Source organism: Rattus norvegicus, chromosome 14 (genome assembly GCF_036323735.1).
Source record: "Rattus norvegicus strain BN/NHsdMcwi chromosome 14, GRCr8, whole genome shotgun sequence".
NCBI classification, from domain to species: domain Eukaryota; kingdom Metazoa; phylum Chordata; class Mammalia; order Rodentia; family Muridae; genus Rattus; species Rattus norvegicus.
The window spans coordinates 82,205,852-82,222,648 of NC_086032.1; the positions used below are offsets into that span (position 1 = coordinate 82,205,852).

At 54.3% G+C, this 16,797-nt stretch overlaps 2 protein-coding genes across 14 annotated transcripts in view; one reads left to right on the forward strand and one right to left on the reverse strand.

Annotated features, from left to right (window-relative positions):
- The window catches only part of Pisd (phosphatidylserine decarboxylase), a 49,079-nt gene extending 39,451 nt beyond the window's left edge, over positions 1–9,628 (forward strand). For 3 of the 8 annotated variants that reach the window (XM_039092441.2, XM_063273621.1, NM_001399650.1), the window contains exons 2-8: positions 3,600–3,834; positions 5,209–5,374; positions 6,630–6,866; positions 7,074–7,212; positions 7,384–7,530; positions 7,779–7,939; positions 8,448–9,628. In XM_039092441.2, the coding sequence (XP_038948369.1) occupies positions 3,782–3,834; positions 5,209–5,374; positions 6,630–6,866; positions 7,074–7,212; positions 7,384–7,530; positions 7,779–7,939; positions 8,448–8,672 (1,128 nt within the window). In that variant the 5' untranslated portion in view covers positions 3,600–3,781 and the 3' untranslated portion in view covers positions 8,673–9,628. Of the gene's footprint in view, positions 1–4; positions 3,473–3,599; positions 3,835–5,164; positions 5,375–6,629; positions 6,867–7,073; positions 7,213–7,383; positions 7,531–7,778; positions 7,940–8,447 lie in introns of those variants that run through there. The other 5 variants (XM_017599508.3, NM_001399651.1, XM_063273620.1 and 2 more) reach the window with 4 other exon arrangements.
- Sfi1 (SFI1 centrin binding protein) overlaps positions 9,572–16,797 on the reverse strand; it is a 57,389-nt gene continuing 50,163 nt past the window's right edge. For 2 of the 6 annotated variants that reach the window (XM_063273185.1, NM_001191682.1), the window contains 11 exons: positions 14,777–14,937; positions 14,257–14,331; positions 13,597–13,671; positions 13,304–13,480; positions 12,790–13,022; positions 12,102–12,206; positions 11,791–11,977; positions 10,562–10,700; positions 10,380–10,458; positions 9,857–9,968; positions 9,572–9,786 (listed from right to left, as the gene is read on the reverse strand). In XM_063273185.1, the coding sequence (XP_063129255.1) occupies positions 9,682–9,786; positions 9,857–9,968; positions 10,380–10,458; positions 10,562–10,700; positions 11,791–11,977; positions 12,102–12,206; positions 12,790–13,022; positions 13,304–13,480; positions 13,597–13,671; positions 14,257–14,331; positions 14,777–14,937 (1,448 nt within the window). In that variant the 3' untranslated portion in view covers positions 9,572–9,681. The other 4 variants (XM_039091999.2, XR_001841023.3, XM_039092000.2 and 1 more) reach the window with 4 other exon arrangements.

A 16,797-nucleotide genomic window follows, 5' to 3' on the forward strand; every position in this document is an offset into this window, starting at 1 on the left:
CCCCTCCCTGTCTGAGGCCGGGAGGCCTGGGTGGGAGTGCCTTCCAGCACAATAGTTGGCTCTTTCACTGCCGGACCTGAGGAGTCCCTTCTGATGGCCCTGCTCTCCTGCCCCCCAGGCCCTCCTCAGTCGGTCTGCCTGAGCTCATTTCCTCTACTTCGTCCCCAAAAGGCTGGGCAGGAAGTGAACAAGATGCTGGGGGGTGTGGGAAGTACAGGCAGGATTTGGGGGTGGCTCTGGGCTCCCAGCATGCATTTTTCCTGTGCTGCCTCAGCCTGGGAGAGGGAGGCATCCTTCCTTGTAGACTTAACTTCAGAGGGCAAGGAATAGATGACTCTGCCTTGGGGCAAGAAAAGGTTTTTGTTTTGTTTTGCTTTTTTTTTTTTCTTTTTTTCTTTTTTTCTTTCTTTCTTTCTTTTCTTTTTTTTTTTTTTTTTTTTTTGAGAAGTTGAAGAACACTTGTCTGTCCTTGTCTCACTCCACCCCTCAGCCACTGACTTGGTGATAGGCCATCCAGCCTTCTCTTTGTCCTCTCTTCCAAACTCATGACTTCTCAGAAGAATTGCTGGATTTGCCCAGAGAGGATCCATTTTCTTGTCTGTTACTTCTGAAGTCTGTGTACCTCCAGCCCAGGAATACAGAGGCAGAAGGAGTTAGCTGCTTCCCTGGACACACCTGCCAGGTGTCCCAGCCTCAGGGAGCGTGGGAAGAAATGGCTGAAGACCCTAGGGTGGGAACCTGAGTGAAAGGGAGCAGGGGCTGCATGATCTGGGCATTGGAGGTCTCGTGCTCAGGAAGGGCTTGTTGCCTGCCTTCTATCTCCTGCCTAAACCAGAACCTACCTAGTCAGGAGGTGTGCACAGACTCCAGAGCACGCCTGTACCCCCACCCACAAACACACATGCCCACGCTACCCCACCTCTCACATCCGAACATACTTATGGCAGCTGCTAACTGGGCTGCTCCGTTTGTTGACTTCAGTTGGATGTTTCATTCCATTTGGGACCGACCAGGTATCTTGGCGTCTGTGGTGGATAGGGAAGGGCATGGGTATGAGCCCCAGAACAGCGTGTCCTCACAGAACCCTCCCATGTGCGTGCATCAGCCCTTACTCCTACTTACTGGCAGGACTGGCTCATCTTTGGGGCTCCCCTTTCAGAGCTGCCCATCTTTCCTTCTCATAGTATGTCTGTCTCCCTTGCTAGAAAGGGAGGTAAGACTTGGGGAGCCACGCGGTTGAGGTAGTAAAGTTTTTAAGGTTAGTCTGGCCTTGGTTATAGCCATGTCTGAGTCTCAAGGGAAGTCGGCAAAGAGGGTTCCCTGTTTCCAGATGAAGAAACAGGCGGAGAGAGCAGCAGTGATTTGCCCAGGCCTTGGCCAGCACTCAGGACTGCAGTGTCAGATATATGCTCACCATAGGTCCCTCTGAGTTCTCACAGGTTAGGTAACGGACGGACGCTCAGGCCATCATCCAAGTTGCACTTGGCTCTCAGAAGGGACTGTGGTATCTGCACTCGCCTGCCTGGGCTTCTTCAGGGAAGGGTATGGAGACAGGGAAGACTGGAGGCGTTGCTGTTGAAGTAGCTCCACTTTGGAGGTGAAACGGTAGACTGCTCAGGCCCCTCCCTGTCCTCGCAGCTCTAGGCTGGACAGACTGGACTCACTCAGCCTGTTCCCAGGGTGCTGTGTGGGGTCTGCTTTTGATGTTTTTAGGAAATGTGGACACACAGGTGTCCCAGTGTAGGAGGGAAGACTGTGGTTAAAGGCAAGAGTACACTGCTCATCCGTGCCCTCACTGTGGGCAAGTGCAGCCGTGTCCTTCCATCCCTTGGACAGGTCTTAGCGCCTCTTCAAGGAAGCAGCTCCCTGCCCCTGGTCCTTTGACCTGCCTTGCTGATGGCAGGAGGAACCCAGGCTACCCTGCCCTGGTGGGCCACCCAGCTTGTCCAAGACCCCAGCCTAGAAGGACTTGACTGGCCCTCATAGTGCTACGGAAGAACAAAATGAGTCTTGGTTGAGAACCTGTGTTTTAGCTGAGCTGTTTTTGCAGACTCGTGTTGAGAGCTGCCATAGTTAGCATCCTATTTGGTAGGACAGTAAGGAAATCTTGATGGGAAACGACATTCTTGGGGGAATGTGGTCCCCCCACATTCTACAAGGTCATAGGTGTTTCCTTATTAGTCTTGGGTGTGAGTTCTGCTCCTACTTCAAAGCCTGGACTTTGTAGAGCAAGGAAAAAGCCTCTGAGGGCCTGACACCAACTCACACGATGGCACATCACCCCTGAGCCCAGCTGCCTGGCCAAAGTGGTGTGCATGCACGCAGTGTAGCATGAGTGGGTGAGCACACTCGCTATTACGGTGGAGGGGAAAGTTAGCAAGAGGCTCTCCTGAGCCTAAAGCAGAAGCATGGGTATCCCTGAAGAGTGGCCCTGACCCTTGGATGGGGTGGGGCTTCCATGTGTGCTAATCTGGTGCTGACATCTTTTGAGAGGAATTTGAGAACATTTGTGTGCCAGAGTAGGCCAGTCCTCCATTTCCTCGGTTACAGGGAGAAATCCGAACATACCTAGGCTTTGGTGGCCTTGTCCCTTCTCCCAGAGGCCACTAGCATACCTGGGATTCAGTGGCTTTTGCAGGCAGTGCCAGGGTTGGAATTTTTGCCTCTTTGGCTGACATGGTCATATCAGTGTCACACACAATCCCTTTGTTTAGTAAGAGCAGTATGAGTTGTCGCTGTGTGTTGCCTAGCTGGTCCTTGTCGGAGTCTGCTCTCTGTCTATTGAAGCCGAAGGTAGTGACAGAGGCCTGACTCCTTCCAGGGCTGCGATTGAGGCTGGAGAGCAGGCATGTGGGCTTCCAGTAGCCCTATGAACTCTCATCCTCCTGAGGTCTTTGAGGGCTCTGGGCTGAGACAGCAGCAGTTGTGAAGAGAAGTCGCTCTTCTCTCCCTGATATCTGTACGGGGGGGAGGCTGTGACCATGCGGCGGGCCCTGATTGCCATGGAATGGCCTGGCCAAGGTACTTTTTTGGAGGGAGACTGAAAGAGCCACTAGGAAGATTGGGCTTCAGTGCTGGCTGCTGCCCAACCCCAGCTACTCTCTCTGAAATGCCTGGGTGTGCAGCCTGTGAAGATGCCTGGACTACACACAGCCAGGTACTGGAGGCTTTAAGGCCAGGAGGGATTACAGTATGTTACAGTGCCCAGTACATGATGCCTTACCTGGATGTCCTGGCTATCTGCCCCCTCTGTCATTCCTCAGATGCTACCTGAGTGGAAAATGGGTCAGGTCCTCTGAGGGAGGGGCCGTCAGCCTGGAGCAGAAGGCTCAGATTCCCACCTTGTGCCTTCGGAACCCAGTGGCGCCTAGAAGTCGTGGCAGTCTGGTCACCTCTCTACCAGGCTGGCTGGAGCAAACAGCCCCAGGGCTTTACTCACCTGCTGCCCTCCAGCAGAGCAGGGACCAGACAGGTGACCAAACCTGAGTGTTAGGACTGGCCCAGTACGAGGGCTTCTGCCCTGACAGCAAACCCAGAGCAGGTGCCCTGAACAGGAGGTCTAAGCAGGTGTGTGACTAGTGCCTGTCTGTTTGCAATAGCTGTGGTCCTCTAAGCTGTGCCTGAGCCACCAAGAGTGAACGGAAACTAGAAGCATTGCCACCAGCAGCTGGAGCAGTGACCACACTGAAGTTCCTCTGGTGAGGGGAAAGGGGAGTAAGGAGAAAACAAAGGCCATTGAGTGAGCCGGCCAGCCAGCATACTCTCCCTGTGCCTACCCAAGATGTGTCAGTCAGAGAAGCAGCCAGGACCAGAGCTCCAAGCAGCAGCAAAATGGTGAGATGCTGCCCACCGAGACCTAACCATAAATGTACCCTGGCATCATCTCAGGAGGGTCAGACATCAAGTCCAGTGGCCCCAGTATGGAGGTGGCAGTAAGGGGTTGGCTAAAGGGTCCTGGAGAGGGGGGTCCTCTGTGCCCTGAATAGGAGACCCACTTCAGGTAGCCATGGCTCTGGCTGGGGGGTGGGGAGTCAGTGGGCTTCTACCTCGTGTCTTGGTCCTTAACAAAGGCACCAAGGCCCCTTCTCCTACCCCAGACCCCTGCTGCTTATACCTGCGAAAGGATCCCCCAAGCTCTTCCACATCGGTGCCTGCTCTTCTGCAGTGACGGGCAGGGCGGCCCACGGGAGAACACTGATTTGTCGTTGCTTGGTCCCTGCCACCTCCTCTTGGTTTTTGAAAGACATAGTGGGGTCCTATGGAAGAGAAAGGAGGAATGCAGGACAGTTGGTGTGCTGTGGTCTCAGCGCCTGAGCCACTCACCAGTTCTTGCTGCAACCCCCTTTTGTCCCTTTGGTTTGCTCAGTTTCTAGGGGACAGAGGACTCAGCTTCTCTAGAGCATGGCTCAGACGGCAGCCTTCGCTTGTTTAAACAGATGTGGTTTTCAAGCATTCTCAGAGGGGTGGCAGTGTAGTCTTACGATGACCACTGTATGACAGGGGACGTAGTTGCATTCAGAAAGCTGAGCTTACAGTGAGGAGCCTCTCTGTGCCTTTGGAAAGCTGGCTGAACAGAAGACAATGAACTGTAAACTAGTGGGTCCCGTGGGTCAAGTGTGGTTCTAGCGAGCAGGGTGATTTGCAGCCTAGGTGGAGCCCCCTGACCTTGAGGTGAGGTTTTGGAGAGACCCAGGTGGATGGAGCAAGAGACTGAAGACTTTTTCCAGGTGCCACAGCAGAGTAACAAGACTTGGCAGGGGTCGCCCAGCTGTCTAGGCTCATGGCACTGTGAGGGCAGAACTGTCTTTGGGTCCCAACCTCCTGAGCATGGGAGGAGGGCAGAGCAGATTCTCTCACCTTCCCATCGAGGCTCCAGGCTGTGCTGGGGCTGCTGCTGCACTTGGTGCTGTGCCTTAGAGGTTCCTGGGAGTCGCTCCTGAGCTGCCCTCTGCTGCCGCCCACTCAGTCAGCTGGCAGGTGGGAGACACTGGGAAAGCAGCCCAGCCAAGCCCCTGACTCACAGCCAGAGTTAGTGGGATGGAATGGGTACTGCAGTGCCCACTGGAACTCTCCAGTTCCATTGGAGGGAGAGGCAGCTTGCGGGGGGGGGGGGTGCACACAGGAATGGCACTGGCTGAGGGGGTTGTTCCTCGGTTTCCTTCAGACTTAGGCACTGACCCAGGCCATGTGTGGACATGTGTCCTGCAGGTTGTACTTTCCCCAGCTGGCCCTACGGCGGAGGCTAGGCCAGCTGAGCTGCATGTCCAGACCTGCTCTGAAACTGCGCTCCTGGCCCCTGACCATCCTCTACTACCTCCTGCCCTTCGGTGCCCTCAGGCCCCTCAGCCAGGTGGGATGGAGGCCTATGAGCAGGGTAAGTGTGAATGGGCCTCTTGGCTATGACCCTCCCTAGACAGGCCTGAAGGTGAGGCACAGAGAAGGAAGCAGCTTCTCAGAGGCCGTACTCTTAGTAGACAGATGTGAGACGTTTGCTTGGTTGGCGGCCCTGAGACAGTCCAGAACTGTGCTGGTTTTAGAAAGAACTTACACTTGTCAATCAGAAAATGTCACTGACTTCTACATGCAGAAGAAAACAGAGGTGATTGTAAGAAAAGTCCAAGTAAGCAGAAGGCATTTTAGGAAGGCTGCAGCCAGGCTGGGCCTATTAGTTGGAATCCATGCTTGAGAAGCTCAGGACTGAACAGGCGGCTGCTCCAGGAAGGTCCTGGCCAGCATGTTCCGGGAAGGCTCTCTTGTTCTCAGTTTCTTGACAGGCTAACTCCAAGAAGAAAGCCCTGCTCCTAGGCCACTAGTAGCCTAGGTAGGCACCACAAAAGCTCAAGGGAGTATACCAGACACTAGAGCATAGCCTGAGGCCACTGTATAGCGCTCTGGCCAAGTCACTAGGCATCACCAGGAGACACTGATTTCTTGTGGGTGAGGACTGTTAGAACTTGGTAAAATTGCTTCACCTAAGGGAGTTGCTGCTGCCACTACAGCAGTGGTAAGCAGACGCCCAAGAGTCCTGCAGGACCCTCTGGCCTCAAAGTGGGACTGGTGCCTGTCTCTTCCTGCCTCTGTGGAGAGAGCCCACGGGCTTGCTCAGGTGCAGATGTGGCAGGGTGACACTATAGGTCTGGCAGTGAAAACACCATCCTTCTCCCTGTAAAGAGGGTGTTCTGGACTGTAAGGCTGCCCCTGCGTCTCGGGAGTCCGGTGCCTCCTTGAGTTGTCTGGAATGTGAGCACGATCTGGGACAAGGGTAGCATGCCTCTTAGTCTTTCAGGCTTGCACCAGGTCTATTTCTGTCTCCGCCTTCCATTTGCAACAACCGAGACTATCCCCCCAGTCTCCACCTTGGCACTAAGGCAGCTGCTCTTTGACCTTTGTGTGAAATAGCAAAAATGACGCAGGCTACATGTACATCCAGCCCTTGTTGGAGTATTTGATGAGCACAGTCTGGTTCCTTCTGAGAAACAGCCATCTCACAAACCATCCTGAACACTTGGGCCTGCCTGGGGGCTTCTCTGGAGTTTCTCTCTCACTCACTCATGTGGCGGTAGGGGGTTGGAGTGTATGAAAGCATTTAAGTTTGTGACCAACACGCTCTCCTACACTGTGGCCTACAGGTGTCCCTGTATAAGTCTGTGCCAACACGTTTGCTGTCACGTGCCTGTGGTCGCCTCAACCAGGTAGAACTTCCTTCCTGGCTCCGGAGGCCAGTCTACAGCCTGTATATCTGGACCTTCGGGGTGAACATGACGGAGGCTGCTGTGGAGGACCTGCAGCACTACCGAAACCTCAGCGAGTTCTTCCGGCGTAAGCTGAAGCCTCAGGCTCGGCCTGTCTGTGGCTTGCACAGTGTGGTAAGGCCTGGCTGGCCCTTGTCCTTTCTTCATTAGGAAATAGATCCTTGTCCACCTTTAAGCAGGGCTTAGCAGCAGCACCACATTGGCTGGGACTCTGGGATGCTCCCTCACTACCTGGGCCAGAGCTCCCGAGTGCCTGGCAGGTGGTAGCCACTGAAGGCGAGGCCTACCCCCTCCTTACCATCAGAACTCTGTCTCCTCCAGATCAGCCCATCAGATGGCAAGATCCTCACCTTTGGGCAGGTGAAGAACTCTGAGGTGGAGCAAGTAAAGGGTGTGACCTACTCCTTGGAGTCATTCCTGGGCCCCCGAGCCTGTACAGAGGACCTGCCCTTCCCTCCAGGTGGGTCATTGCTCAGTCAGGGTCGGAGCTGGGTTGACGTTGAAGGCTCCTAACAATGGGCATAGGTAGGGGCTGAGGGGATAAAGGCTGGGAAGGCTTTGGGGCAGCAGGCTACACGAAGGCCATGTACAGTGTCAAAAAGCCAGGCCTTCTTTCTGTCCCACCCCATAGCCTCCTCCTGTGACTCCTTCAGAAACCAGCTGGTCACCCGGGAAGGGAATGAGCTCTACCACTGTGTCATCTACCTGGCCCCAGGAGACTACCACTGCTTTCACTCCCCCACTGACTGGACTGTCTCACATCGGCGCCACTTCCCAGGTCTGCCCAGGGATGGGAGAGATATGTGTTTGTGGGCATTAGAGGTCCTTGGCCTTTTGACTTGAGAGGACTGGGCATTAGACTGGTATTCTCAAGGCCAGGAGGTGACTGCTTGAGGATGGCTGGCTATAGGGGTCCTGCTTAGAATTTGGAATGCTTGGCCTGTGAGTCCCTATGGCTCTGCAGCCATTCTGCTGTGAACACATCAGGCTCTGAGGAGGAAGTAGCATGTTCTCTTGTCTCTTCAGGTTCCCTGATGTCAGTGAACCCTGGCATGGCCCGGTGGATCAAAGAGCTCTTCTGTCACAATGAGCGTGTAGTCCTAACTGGAGACTGGAAACATGGGTTCTTCTCATTGACAGCAGTGGGAGCCACCAATGTGGGCTCTATCCGCATCCACTTTGACCAAGTGAGCAAACCCCTTGGGTCCAACCACTTCATTTGCTGTACAGCCAGATCTTTGAGCTTATAAATTTTGTAGTGGGGGAGGGGTGTTCAGCTGCTCTGTAGACACCCATGCCAGCTCATCCTCCCTCTCCCCGTTGCCCAATCTGTGGCCATTCACCTGCCTGGAGATGGCTGGTGGGGTGAGGAAGCAGCCCCACTCCTAACACACGCTTCTGCCAGGAGCCCTGATCAGAGCAAAGGTGGAGCATGCAGGAGGGTAGAGTTAGTTGGCTTGTGTGAGAAAACCTGGTACCCACTTCGCCTTTTCAGGTGTCAGGGACTGCTGCCGGCACTAGCCTTGCAGCATGTATGTCTGACCCCTGCCCCTCCTTGTCAGGGTCACAGCGGGTACTGGGAGTATTGGTTAGTGATAGGCCTTTGCCCTGAAAGGCTGTCTCTGCCCCTTGTCTGGGCAGGGTTGAGGACAGACAGACAACAAGGCTAATTAACTTTTTCCTTCTTACCCCTAGGACCTGCACACAAACAGCCCCAGTTACAGCAAGGGTTCCTACAATGACTTGAGCTTTGTAACACATGCCAACAAGGAGGGCATTCCCATGCGCAAGGGTGAGCCCCTTGGCGAGTTCAACTTGGGCTCCACCATTGTACTCATCTTTGAGGCACCTAAGGACTTCAACTTCAGGCTGAAGGCAGGGCAGAAGATCCTCTTTGGGGAAGCACTGGGCTCCCTCTAGTCCTCTTGGTTGTGGCTGCCAAGGGATCTTTCCACACAAGAGCATGAGGGTCTTCAGTGGAGCCCCAGGCACTGCGGGACTGACCTTCTCGGACCTGAATGATGTGTCCCTGCCTGTCTAGAAGTGCAGAGGAGAGGTTCTGGGTCTGTCAGGACCTAGGCCCTTTACAGAGTGTGGGTAGGTGTGATTGACCCCAGAATCACTCTGAGGTGTGTTTTAAAATTGTGTGGAAGCCAGAGGCTTCCCCCTCCTGAACTCCTGGCAGTGTATTGTGAGAACGGTTATGTACTGCCACACCCTCTAGCTACCCCACCTGTCTCAGGGCCTTCTGCTCACTCTGGCTTCTCTGCCTCCCCTCACTATGCACAGGGTGAGGTGCCTCCTGGACACAGACTGTGGATCCAGTGTCTTCCTAGAGCAAGCCACATGGCCTTCATAACTGCTTTCTGTTCCCAAATTCCTCCTGTCTGCCTGCTGGAAAAGTAAAAGCATTTATGTATTGCTAAATGTGTATATCCTGGACTCTGCCAGTGTCTTCTGAGGACGGTGACTAATGATGTAGACCTTTGTAGACCTCAAGAAGCTGGCTGAATCCTTTTGCTACCTGGTAGGCAAGACCAATTACTGGCTTGCCTGGTAAAGTCTGGACAGGTGGAGGCCCAGCCCTGCAGAAGTAGGGCATGCTGCTATTGGTCTAGGGACTGTGTTGAAGGCAGAGGGTATGGTGGTCAGTGCCTGGAAAACAGTTATATGGGCCATGGGGAACCCAGTAGTACGGACAAGACCAGAGCTCATGATGATCTTGGGAATGCCATGAATTTCTCCACACAGGGAGAAATCATTTAACTTTTCAACTGTATCAGTAATACAGTATTTTGTATGAAAAATAAGGAGACTTCTGAACAGTAATTCATTTAATTGCAAGACATTTTGAGATTAAACAAAAAACTATTGTAGCTTTGTGTTTTGTTGTTGAGGGTTGGGTATCCTTACCCTAGGGGCAAGCCCACTAGCACAGAGCCCGTCTCAGGGCCCGAACACGAGCAATGCATGTACCGACAGGCTGCCGCTGGGCCTCGAGCTCCTTAGCCAGCTGCTGGATCTGTAGTTCCACCTGGGGAGGGAGGGAGGGAGAAGTGGGAGGGACAAGGAAGCTGGGCCGACCTGGGCCTTACCTTACTTACCTCCTCCAGTTCTGTTTTCACCTGCTCTTCTAGATGGAGGTCCTCACAGCTTGGCTCCTCCTGGCTTAGCTCCAGCCACCTACGCAGGCTGTTGGCTTGTCGCTGGCATGACCTGGAGAAGGGGACACCTATTGGGCTGGGTTCTGACACAGCCTCAAGGGAGCCCTTTGAAGAGGCACACTGGCTAATAAAGTGCTGAGAGAATGAGCCTGTGTGAAACTGCCCTTCCTGTCCCCTTTCTCCCGAGGTCTCTGAAAGCTGCTGCTGTATGTCAACAGTCCCCAGATTACCGGGTGTAACTAGAACCCAGGCCACACTCTGTACCTTGTCAGCATTAGTTATGGTTGTTGGGTGGGTACCAAGCCTCCGAATGGTAGGCAGGCAGGGCTTGGCCTTCTTAGAGTGGGTAAAGGTGGCAGAGAACACTGACCCCAGCCCTGCTGCAGGAAATGGAACCACCTGCCTCCTCTTCAAGCCACAGCTATTCCCACAGACAGGTCCTAGGGCACCTGGTGGGCCTCACCAAAGGTTCTGCTTGGTGGTTTGGTAGTGTTGTAACTGCTGCTGGATGCCCTCCAACTCGGCCTCAAGCTCGGTGTGGCCTGCAGCAACAGGAGGATAAGCTTGACCTTGCCCACCGTCCCCTCTAGAACCAAGGAGACGGGTAGGGCTTTGGTGGAGGGTGGCCCCAGCACCTTGACTTACCTGTAGTCTCAGAGCCATAACCAGGCCCAGTCCTGGTGCTTGTGGAATCTCCAGGGAGCAGAAGATGGGGATCAGGGTCCCTGGTTAAGGATGGGCAACCCCAAGGTTGAGGTCCAGAGATGCTGGGCTTTGTTGACACCTGTAGAGAAAAAATGGTGAATGCTGAACAAGGAAGCTAGTAGGGACCCTGGGAAGTGAGTCCTGTCACTGATTCATTGCCCACTGGGCCTTGCAGTGACAAGCGTGACTAGCCAGCACACATAGCCTTGCCCTGCCTCTAGCCACAAGGCAGGACTGGTCCAGGGAGGCACTCCCATCCCACCACTCCTGTACTCCCCCCCCCCAAGTCTTCTCTTCTATATGCCGCTAATTTTTAAATATTGACTGAGAATCTTGCTGTAAAGGCCAGGCTCATTTTCATCTCTCCATCCTCCTGCCTCTACCACCTAAGTGGTGGGCCTGGGGGTATATCACTTCTGTCACCAGCCACGCATCACCAGAAACTGCCTCCTTCCTGTCTCCACCCATCCTCAGTCAGCCCCAACTTTTAGGAGCTGCCAACTGTTTTCAGGAGCACCCCCTGGCTACCTCACCCAGGACCCTGTGTCCCCCATGCTCTTCTATGTGACGCTTTGCCCTGCACCGTAGCTACTCATAGCCTTGAAGGCCGATTGAGCGCTGCTCTCCCAGATCTGATGAGGTAAAAGGGACCAACTGTCTCACCAGACACTAGACTCCATCCCAGATTCCTTTTAGTACAAGAATTCTAAGTGTCCCTGGACTCCTTTTCCTCCCTCACCATACCTACCACAAGTCCTGTCCTACGGTCCCCAACAGAATGTCACCCCCACAGTGAGAAGCTGCGGCCAGAGCAATTGCATGTCTGACCACACCGCAGCTCATGGCTGCCCCAGCACTTAGTGCTCTGGGTCCAGGCCAGATGTGGTGCTCTGTAACAGACCCTCAATTTCTTCCTCTTCCCACTGCAAGCTTCCACCTGTCCCCCAAGACCAGAGGCCCTGCTGGGAGCCTATAAGGTTCTTCTGGCTGTCCCACCACCAGACATTGCTCAAGGGCTGGGTGTTAGCAGAACAGTCACTGCTGGTTTTAGGCCTGGTGTGCAGGGTACCCACGCTTGTCAAGTGGCCAAGGGATTCTAGAAAGAAGAGTAGTAAGGGTTGGAGGATGAACACCAAGGAGAGTGAGGGACAGCCCGGTGGAGAGCTCACCCTGGCAGCGTCCCTCACCCCATGGGGCATGAATGAGGAAGGAGGCAACAGCTCCAGGCCTGGGCTTGCTGTAGGAGGCAGCTTCGGACCAGAAACATTTGGCCGCACCACTGGTAGGAAGGGTCGCGTCAGGGAAGAGCCTCCTGGTGGAGCCATACTCTGACCCTTTTCTGGGGTCTTCTGTAACCTGAGCAGAAGCAGGAGCTGGTCACAACATGGAACCTTTCTCTGGATTAAAAGGACCACACATCCAATAAAATATAGGGCCACGTAGATTTCAGTGCTTTTGGACTCCCAACCATTCAACTTACTGCTGCTCCCCGAGGGTGCACCGCTCTGGGGACCTCTGGCTCTGCACACGCTCCAGCAGGAAGGACGGACGTCGAGGCTGTTTCCGTGATGGGCGGGCCTCATTGCTGGAGAGAAATCGTCTGTTCCTTGGACTGACAAGGTCTGCAGGAGGACCTGAGATCTTTCTAAGGTTCAGTCCTTGGCACTTTACAGGGAGACTGAAAGCCAGCGTGTGCACAGGGTAGGTCTGAGCCAGGACACCTCACCATAACCCTTGCAGTCCGCTGGATTCCTGGACGCTAGAGCTGTACCTGTTTCTTCTTCCTTCACAGCAAGCGGACGACGTGTTCTTTCCTATCGAGACCCTCGAGATGGTCAGGGTACTGCCAAGGTTAGGGGTGAGGGGACAGAGCACTCTACCCACCATGAGTTCTGAGACTCAGTGCTGGTTACTCTGGGAATGACAACTACCCCTCAAGGGTGGTGTGCACAGGGCTGAGAGAAGCCATCCAAGGAGGTGGAGAGAAGATCAGGTACCCACAAAAAGTGGAGCTTGGGAAAGGACAAATCGTGAAATTCCTCTGACTCCCCAGTGTCTAGGGAAGAGTGGCCTGACAGAGGGCCCTGAGCAGCTCTCATCTTGCCCTTCCCACTGTTCCTCTGGTCTGCTCTAGGACTAGAGGCAGAGGTGAGCCACAGGCCACTCACAGTTCTGGGATGAAGGGCTCTCCAGCAGCTACTGCCAAACTTCCCAGGACGCCCTGAGACAGGGGAGCATCTCCAGCCTCAGCAGCAAGTCCAGAGAGAGAGAAATCCTTAAACGTCACTCTTCTGCTGAATGCGATGGGTGCTGGAGGTTGAGAAGTCTTGTCTGGACCGAGTACCTTCTTCTTCCAGAGCTCAGCACAGTGGCGGACTGCACAGTGGAGGCTGTGGGCTGCCTACAACACAGCTTCCCATGAGCTCCGCCCTGCTCTGCCCTGCCCCGCCCTGCCCTGCTCCGCCCCGCCCTGCCCTGCCCTGCTCTGCCCTGCCCCGCCCTGCTCCGCCCTGCCCTGCCCTGCTCCGCCCTGCCCTGCTCCTCCCTGCCCTGCCCCGCCCTGCCCTGCTCCGCCCTGCTCTGCTCCGCCCCGCCCTGCCCTGCTCCGCCCCGCCCCGCCCTGCCCTGCCCTGCGCCGCCCTGCTCTGCCCTGCCAGCTCCTCACCAGCAGCTCTGGCTTACCTGGACCTGCTGCTGGGCCTGGAGCTGTTGCCGGAGCGCCTTCATGCCAGCCGTGAAGCGCAGAAGCCGCGTGGCCCCCTCCTGCAGGAGCTGCTGGTGGTAGGCTTGCATAGCCTGCTCCAGCCGTGCCTTCTTCCTCCTCTTCTCAAGTACGAAGCCCAGCCATGCAGCCCACACCTTGCAGAAGAAAGAGGGCAAGAAATGAGATTCGGCCTTCCATGAGGGAGCCCATGACCCAGCCCACAGAGCAGCCCCTGAAGGCAGGAGTAGCCAGGGAGTTGTAAAACCATTACCTTTGCCTGTAGGGAGAAGGCCCAGAACCACAGGGCCCTGGCTGTGCCCCACTGTTCTTGCTTCCTGACTGCCAGCTGTGGGCCGGAATGATTGGGTTATTCAGAGGAGTGCACAGGCAACATGGCAATGGCCACTCTCAGCTCACCAGCTAACGCATCTACCCTCCTCCTACTGGGAAGTTCAGGCCCTGGCCTGAGATCGTCGGTCTGTTCAGGGACTATGAATGGAGACAAACAGGACAAAAAGAATGCTCAGAGCACTCAAGAGGCGGGGAGCGGACAGCCCACAGGGTTCACAGAGCAATGCTGTGGGAGGGAGCAGAGCCGCAGGCTCTCTGCCTAGAGCAAGAGCAGTCTATAAACTTGGCTTTGCTGGGCACACTATGTGTGGCCTTCTGGGTTTTTATCAAGACCCCAACAGAGACTTAAAATTCATTTCACATTAATTTTGGGGTATTATTCCAGCGTTTAAGATGACACTGTAAGAGAAACCTGATTTGAAGAGACTAGCCTTCTACAAATGGCATATGAAGGAAGCTGATGGTGCAGGGCTGGGGTGGGGCCCAGGCATGGAGCCCTGGGACAAAGACAGTATTAAAGACTGAGCTAGATGTGGGGCTGAGATGGCCAATAGGCGAGAAGTGCTACATGGGTTCTCACCTGCTTCCTCCACTGGCAGAAACAGGCCCGACCGAGTCTCTGTGCCAGGAGCTGGGCAGCTTGCCTCTGCAGAAACTGGAGAGCGAATGCACAAGGGGTCAGACACCACATATTACAGCCTAACTCAGGGTCTATCCCTAGCCACTGGGGCAGCTGCGCAGGGTAAGACGCCACCCAAGTGAACACCTTTGTGCCAAGAGCTGTCCCAGATGCCAAGGGCTCCTGCACAAGTTAGAGGTCTGATAGCCCCATAGTTTCCCCAAATCCAGAAAGTCAGGGGTCAGGAGAAAGCAGATTTCAGTTCTGAGCAGCCTTCTGTGGGGTAGACTTGATTCTGAGGTTGGCTATTCCTACATCTACGGAAGGCCTGCAGCAGCTCCCGCAGTCTTGTTCCTGCAGAATCCCAGCATTAATACCTTCTGCCCGGAGTTCTGTCTAAAGACCCCTCCCCAAGCCACAGGTGCCTGCTCAATACCCCAGACTCATGCAGAGCCTGGAGAGCTGCCACCACGGGTCTCACCTTTTTCCTGACACAACACAGATGGTACGCCTTCCACCTGGCCATTGCTCCCGCTAGCAGCTGCCGGCGGTGATGCTGAGCCGCCTGTTGCAGCCGGAATGTCTGCTGAGCCTCCCTCTGCCTGCAGACCTGCCACCGCTGAAGCCAGGTCCGGAGACGACCTGAGGCAGATGGAACCCGCTGACTACGCAGGATTTTCACTCATTAAGTGGCTTTTGTGGCAAGGAAGGCTTAGACAGTGGAGAGGTTATGTGATGAGACAGTCAGCCTTTTATGAGAAAAAAACACCCCAGGGTCCATGGCCACTGTGGAAGGCTGGGGCCTGGGAATGCCTAACGCAGGCTCCAGACAAGGCAGCAGTCACGAGCCTTATCTTGGATGGTCTCCACCAGCCATTTCACATCTTAGGTGCAGCTTTAAGTGTACCTATCTCCCTAGCTACCATGACAGCAGCGTCATCGCTAAGTAACAACTTAACAGGAAGGTACTGAAGTAGAGGAGAACAAAATGCAGTTACGGAACCCGCGCCCGCCTGAGGCATGCACAGAACGCCCACACCTGATGCCTGATGCTCTGGAGCACGTTGGAAGAGGGAAAGGAAAATCCTAAGAACCCGAAGATCAGGGAGTTTGCCGTGGATGTGTCTCCTAGTAATGTCAGACGCCATCAACAAAACTGCCCAAATAAGGACGACACCAATGGACATGCCACAGACGGGGGAAGGCCCGGGCCGCAGCTCTACACAAAGAACTCCTTAGGAAACTAAGACATGCGGAGAGTGGGAGAAAGTCTCCCAGGAAGGCGCTGAGCAATTGGTTCTCCACTACCGAGAGCTCAGCCCGAGAACATGTGAGTGGCACCACACTGACGAGCAGGATACATATAACAACGACGAGAACAGAGGTCAGCGTTTGAAAGAGCAGAAGCAGTTTGTGGGCAGGAGAGGGAAGGGAGCAATGATGTAATCTTACGAAGAAAGAATGGGAGAGACAGAGGAAGGGTGCTTAGTGTTGCTAGGCTGCCCTCAGGCTCCTTGCCCCAGCATGCCTCCTTCCTGCCTTCCAAGTGCTGGGCCTCCAAGCCTACCCTTTGTAAAGTCCATTCCTGAGTCTAACGGTGTCTGCCCCACAGCTCTAGAAAGGTGCAGCAGAAATCCTGAGGCCTAATATCAGACAGGACGATGAGCACAAGCTCTAAACCCAGCACTCAGGAGGCAGAGGCAGATGCATGTCTGTGAGTTGGTGGCCAGCCTGGTCTACATAGTGAGTTCAGGACAGTCAGGACTATAGAGACCCCCATCTCAAAAACAAACAAACTAGAAGGTACCAAACCACAATGCTACTTCCACCCTCCCATGGACGGTGTTTTGGGCTTAGCCCCCTAAATTCCACGTCCCAAGGACCTACCCTGTGCCACTACCCCCTTTAAGAAAAGTCCTTCAGAGATGGCCCTGTCGATGCTTCTACTGCTCATTCCTTTGCTCATAGCAAAACCAGCATTTCAAGCTTCACAGACTAAGAATGAACAGTTCTTCAGAAACTTTCTGGGCTCCTGAGGCACGCACCCCACCTAGTAGACTGCATAACCACCTTGTCGTCCCTGCTTCCTGCGCCAGTAAGACCTCAGCTATTCTGTACTGATGGTTGTTGAGGTCCAGCCTCAAAGACAAGTACTGGATTCTGAGCAACTCAGGTATGATGTGGATAATATTATTTAAAAGTTTACTTAATAAATTATATAATATATATTATATAAATATATATCATATAATTATATATGTATATGTGTATATGTATATGTGTACACAAACACACACACACATACATACATCACCAAGGAAGACCAGGGAGGGCGACAACCAGAAGCTAGAAGAGCCCGGGAAGGGTTCTCCAGAGCCTCTGGCCTCTGACGCTGAGAGAAATGAGTTCTTGTTTGAAGCCTGCTGGCCATGGGAGCATCAGGGAATGAGCACTCATGGACAGATCCCATAGAGCACACAGAACCTCAGGAAGTCCTGCGTC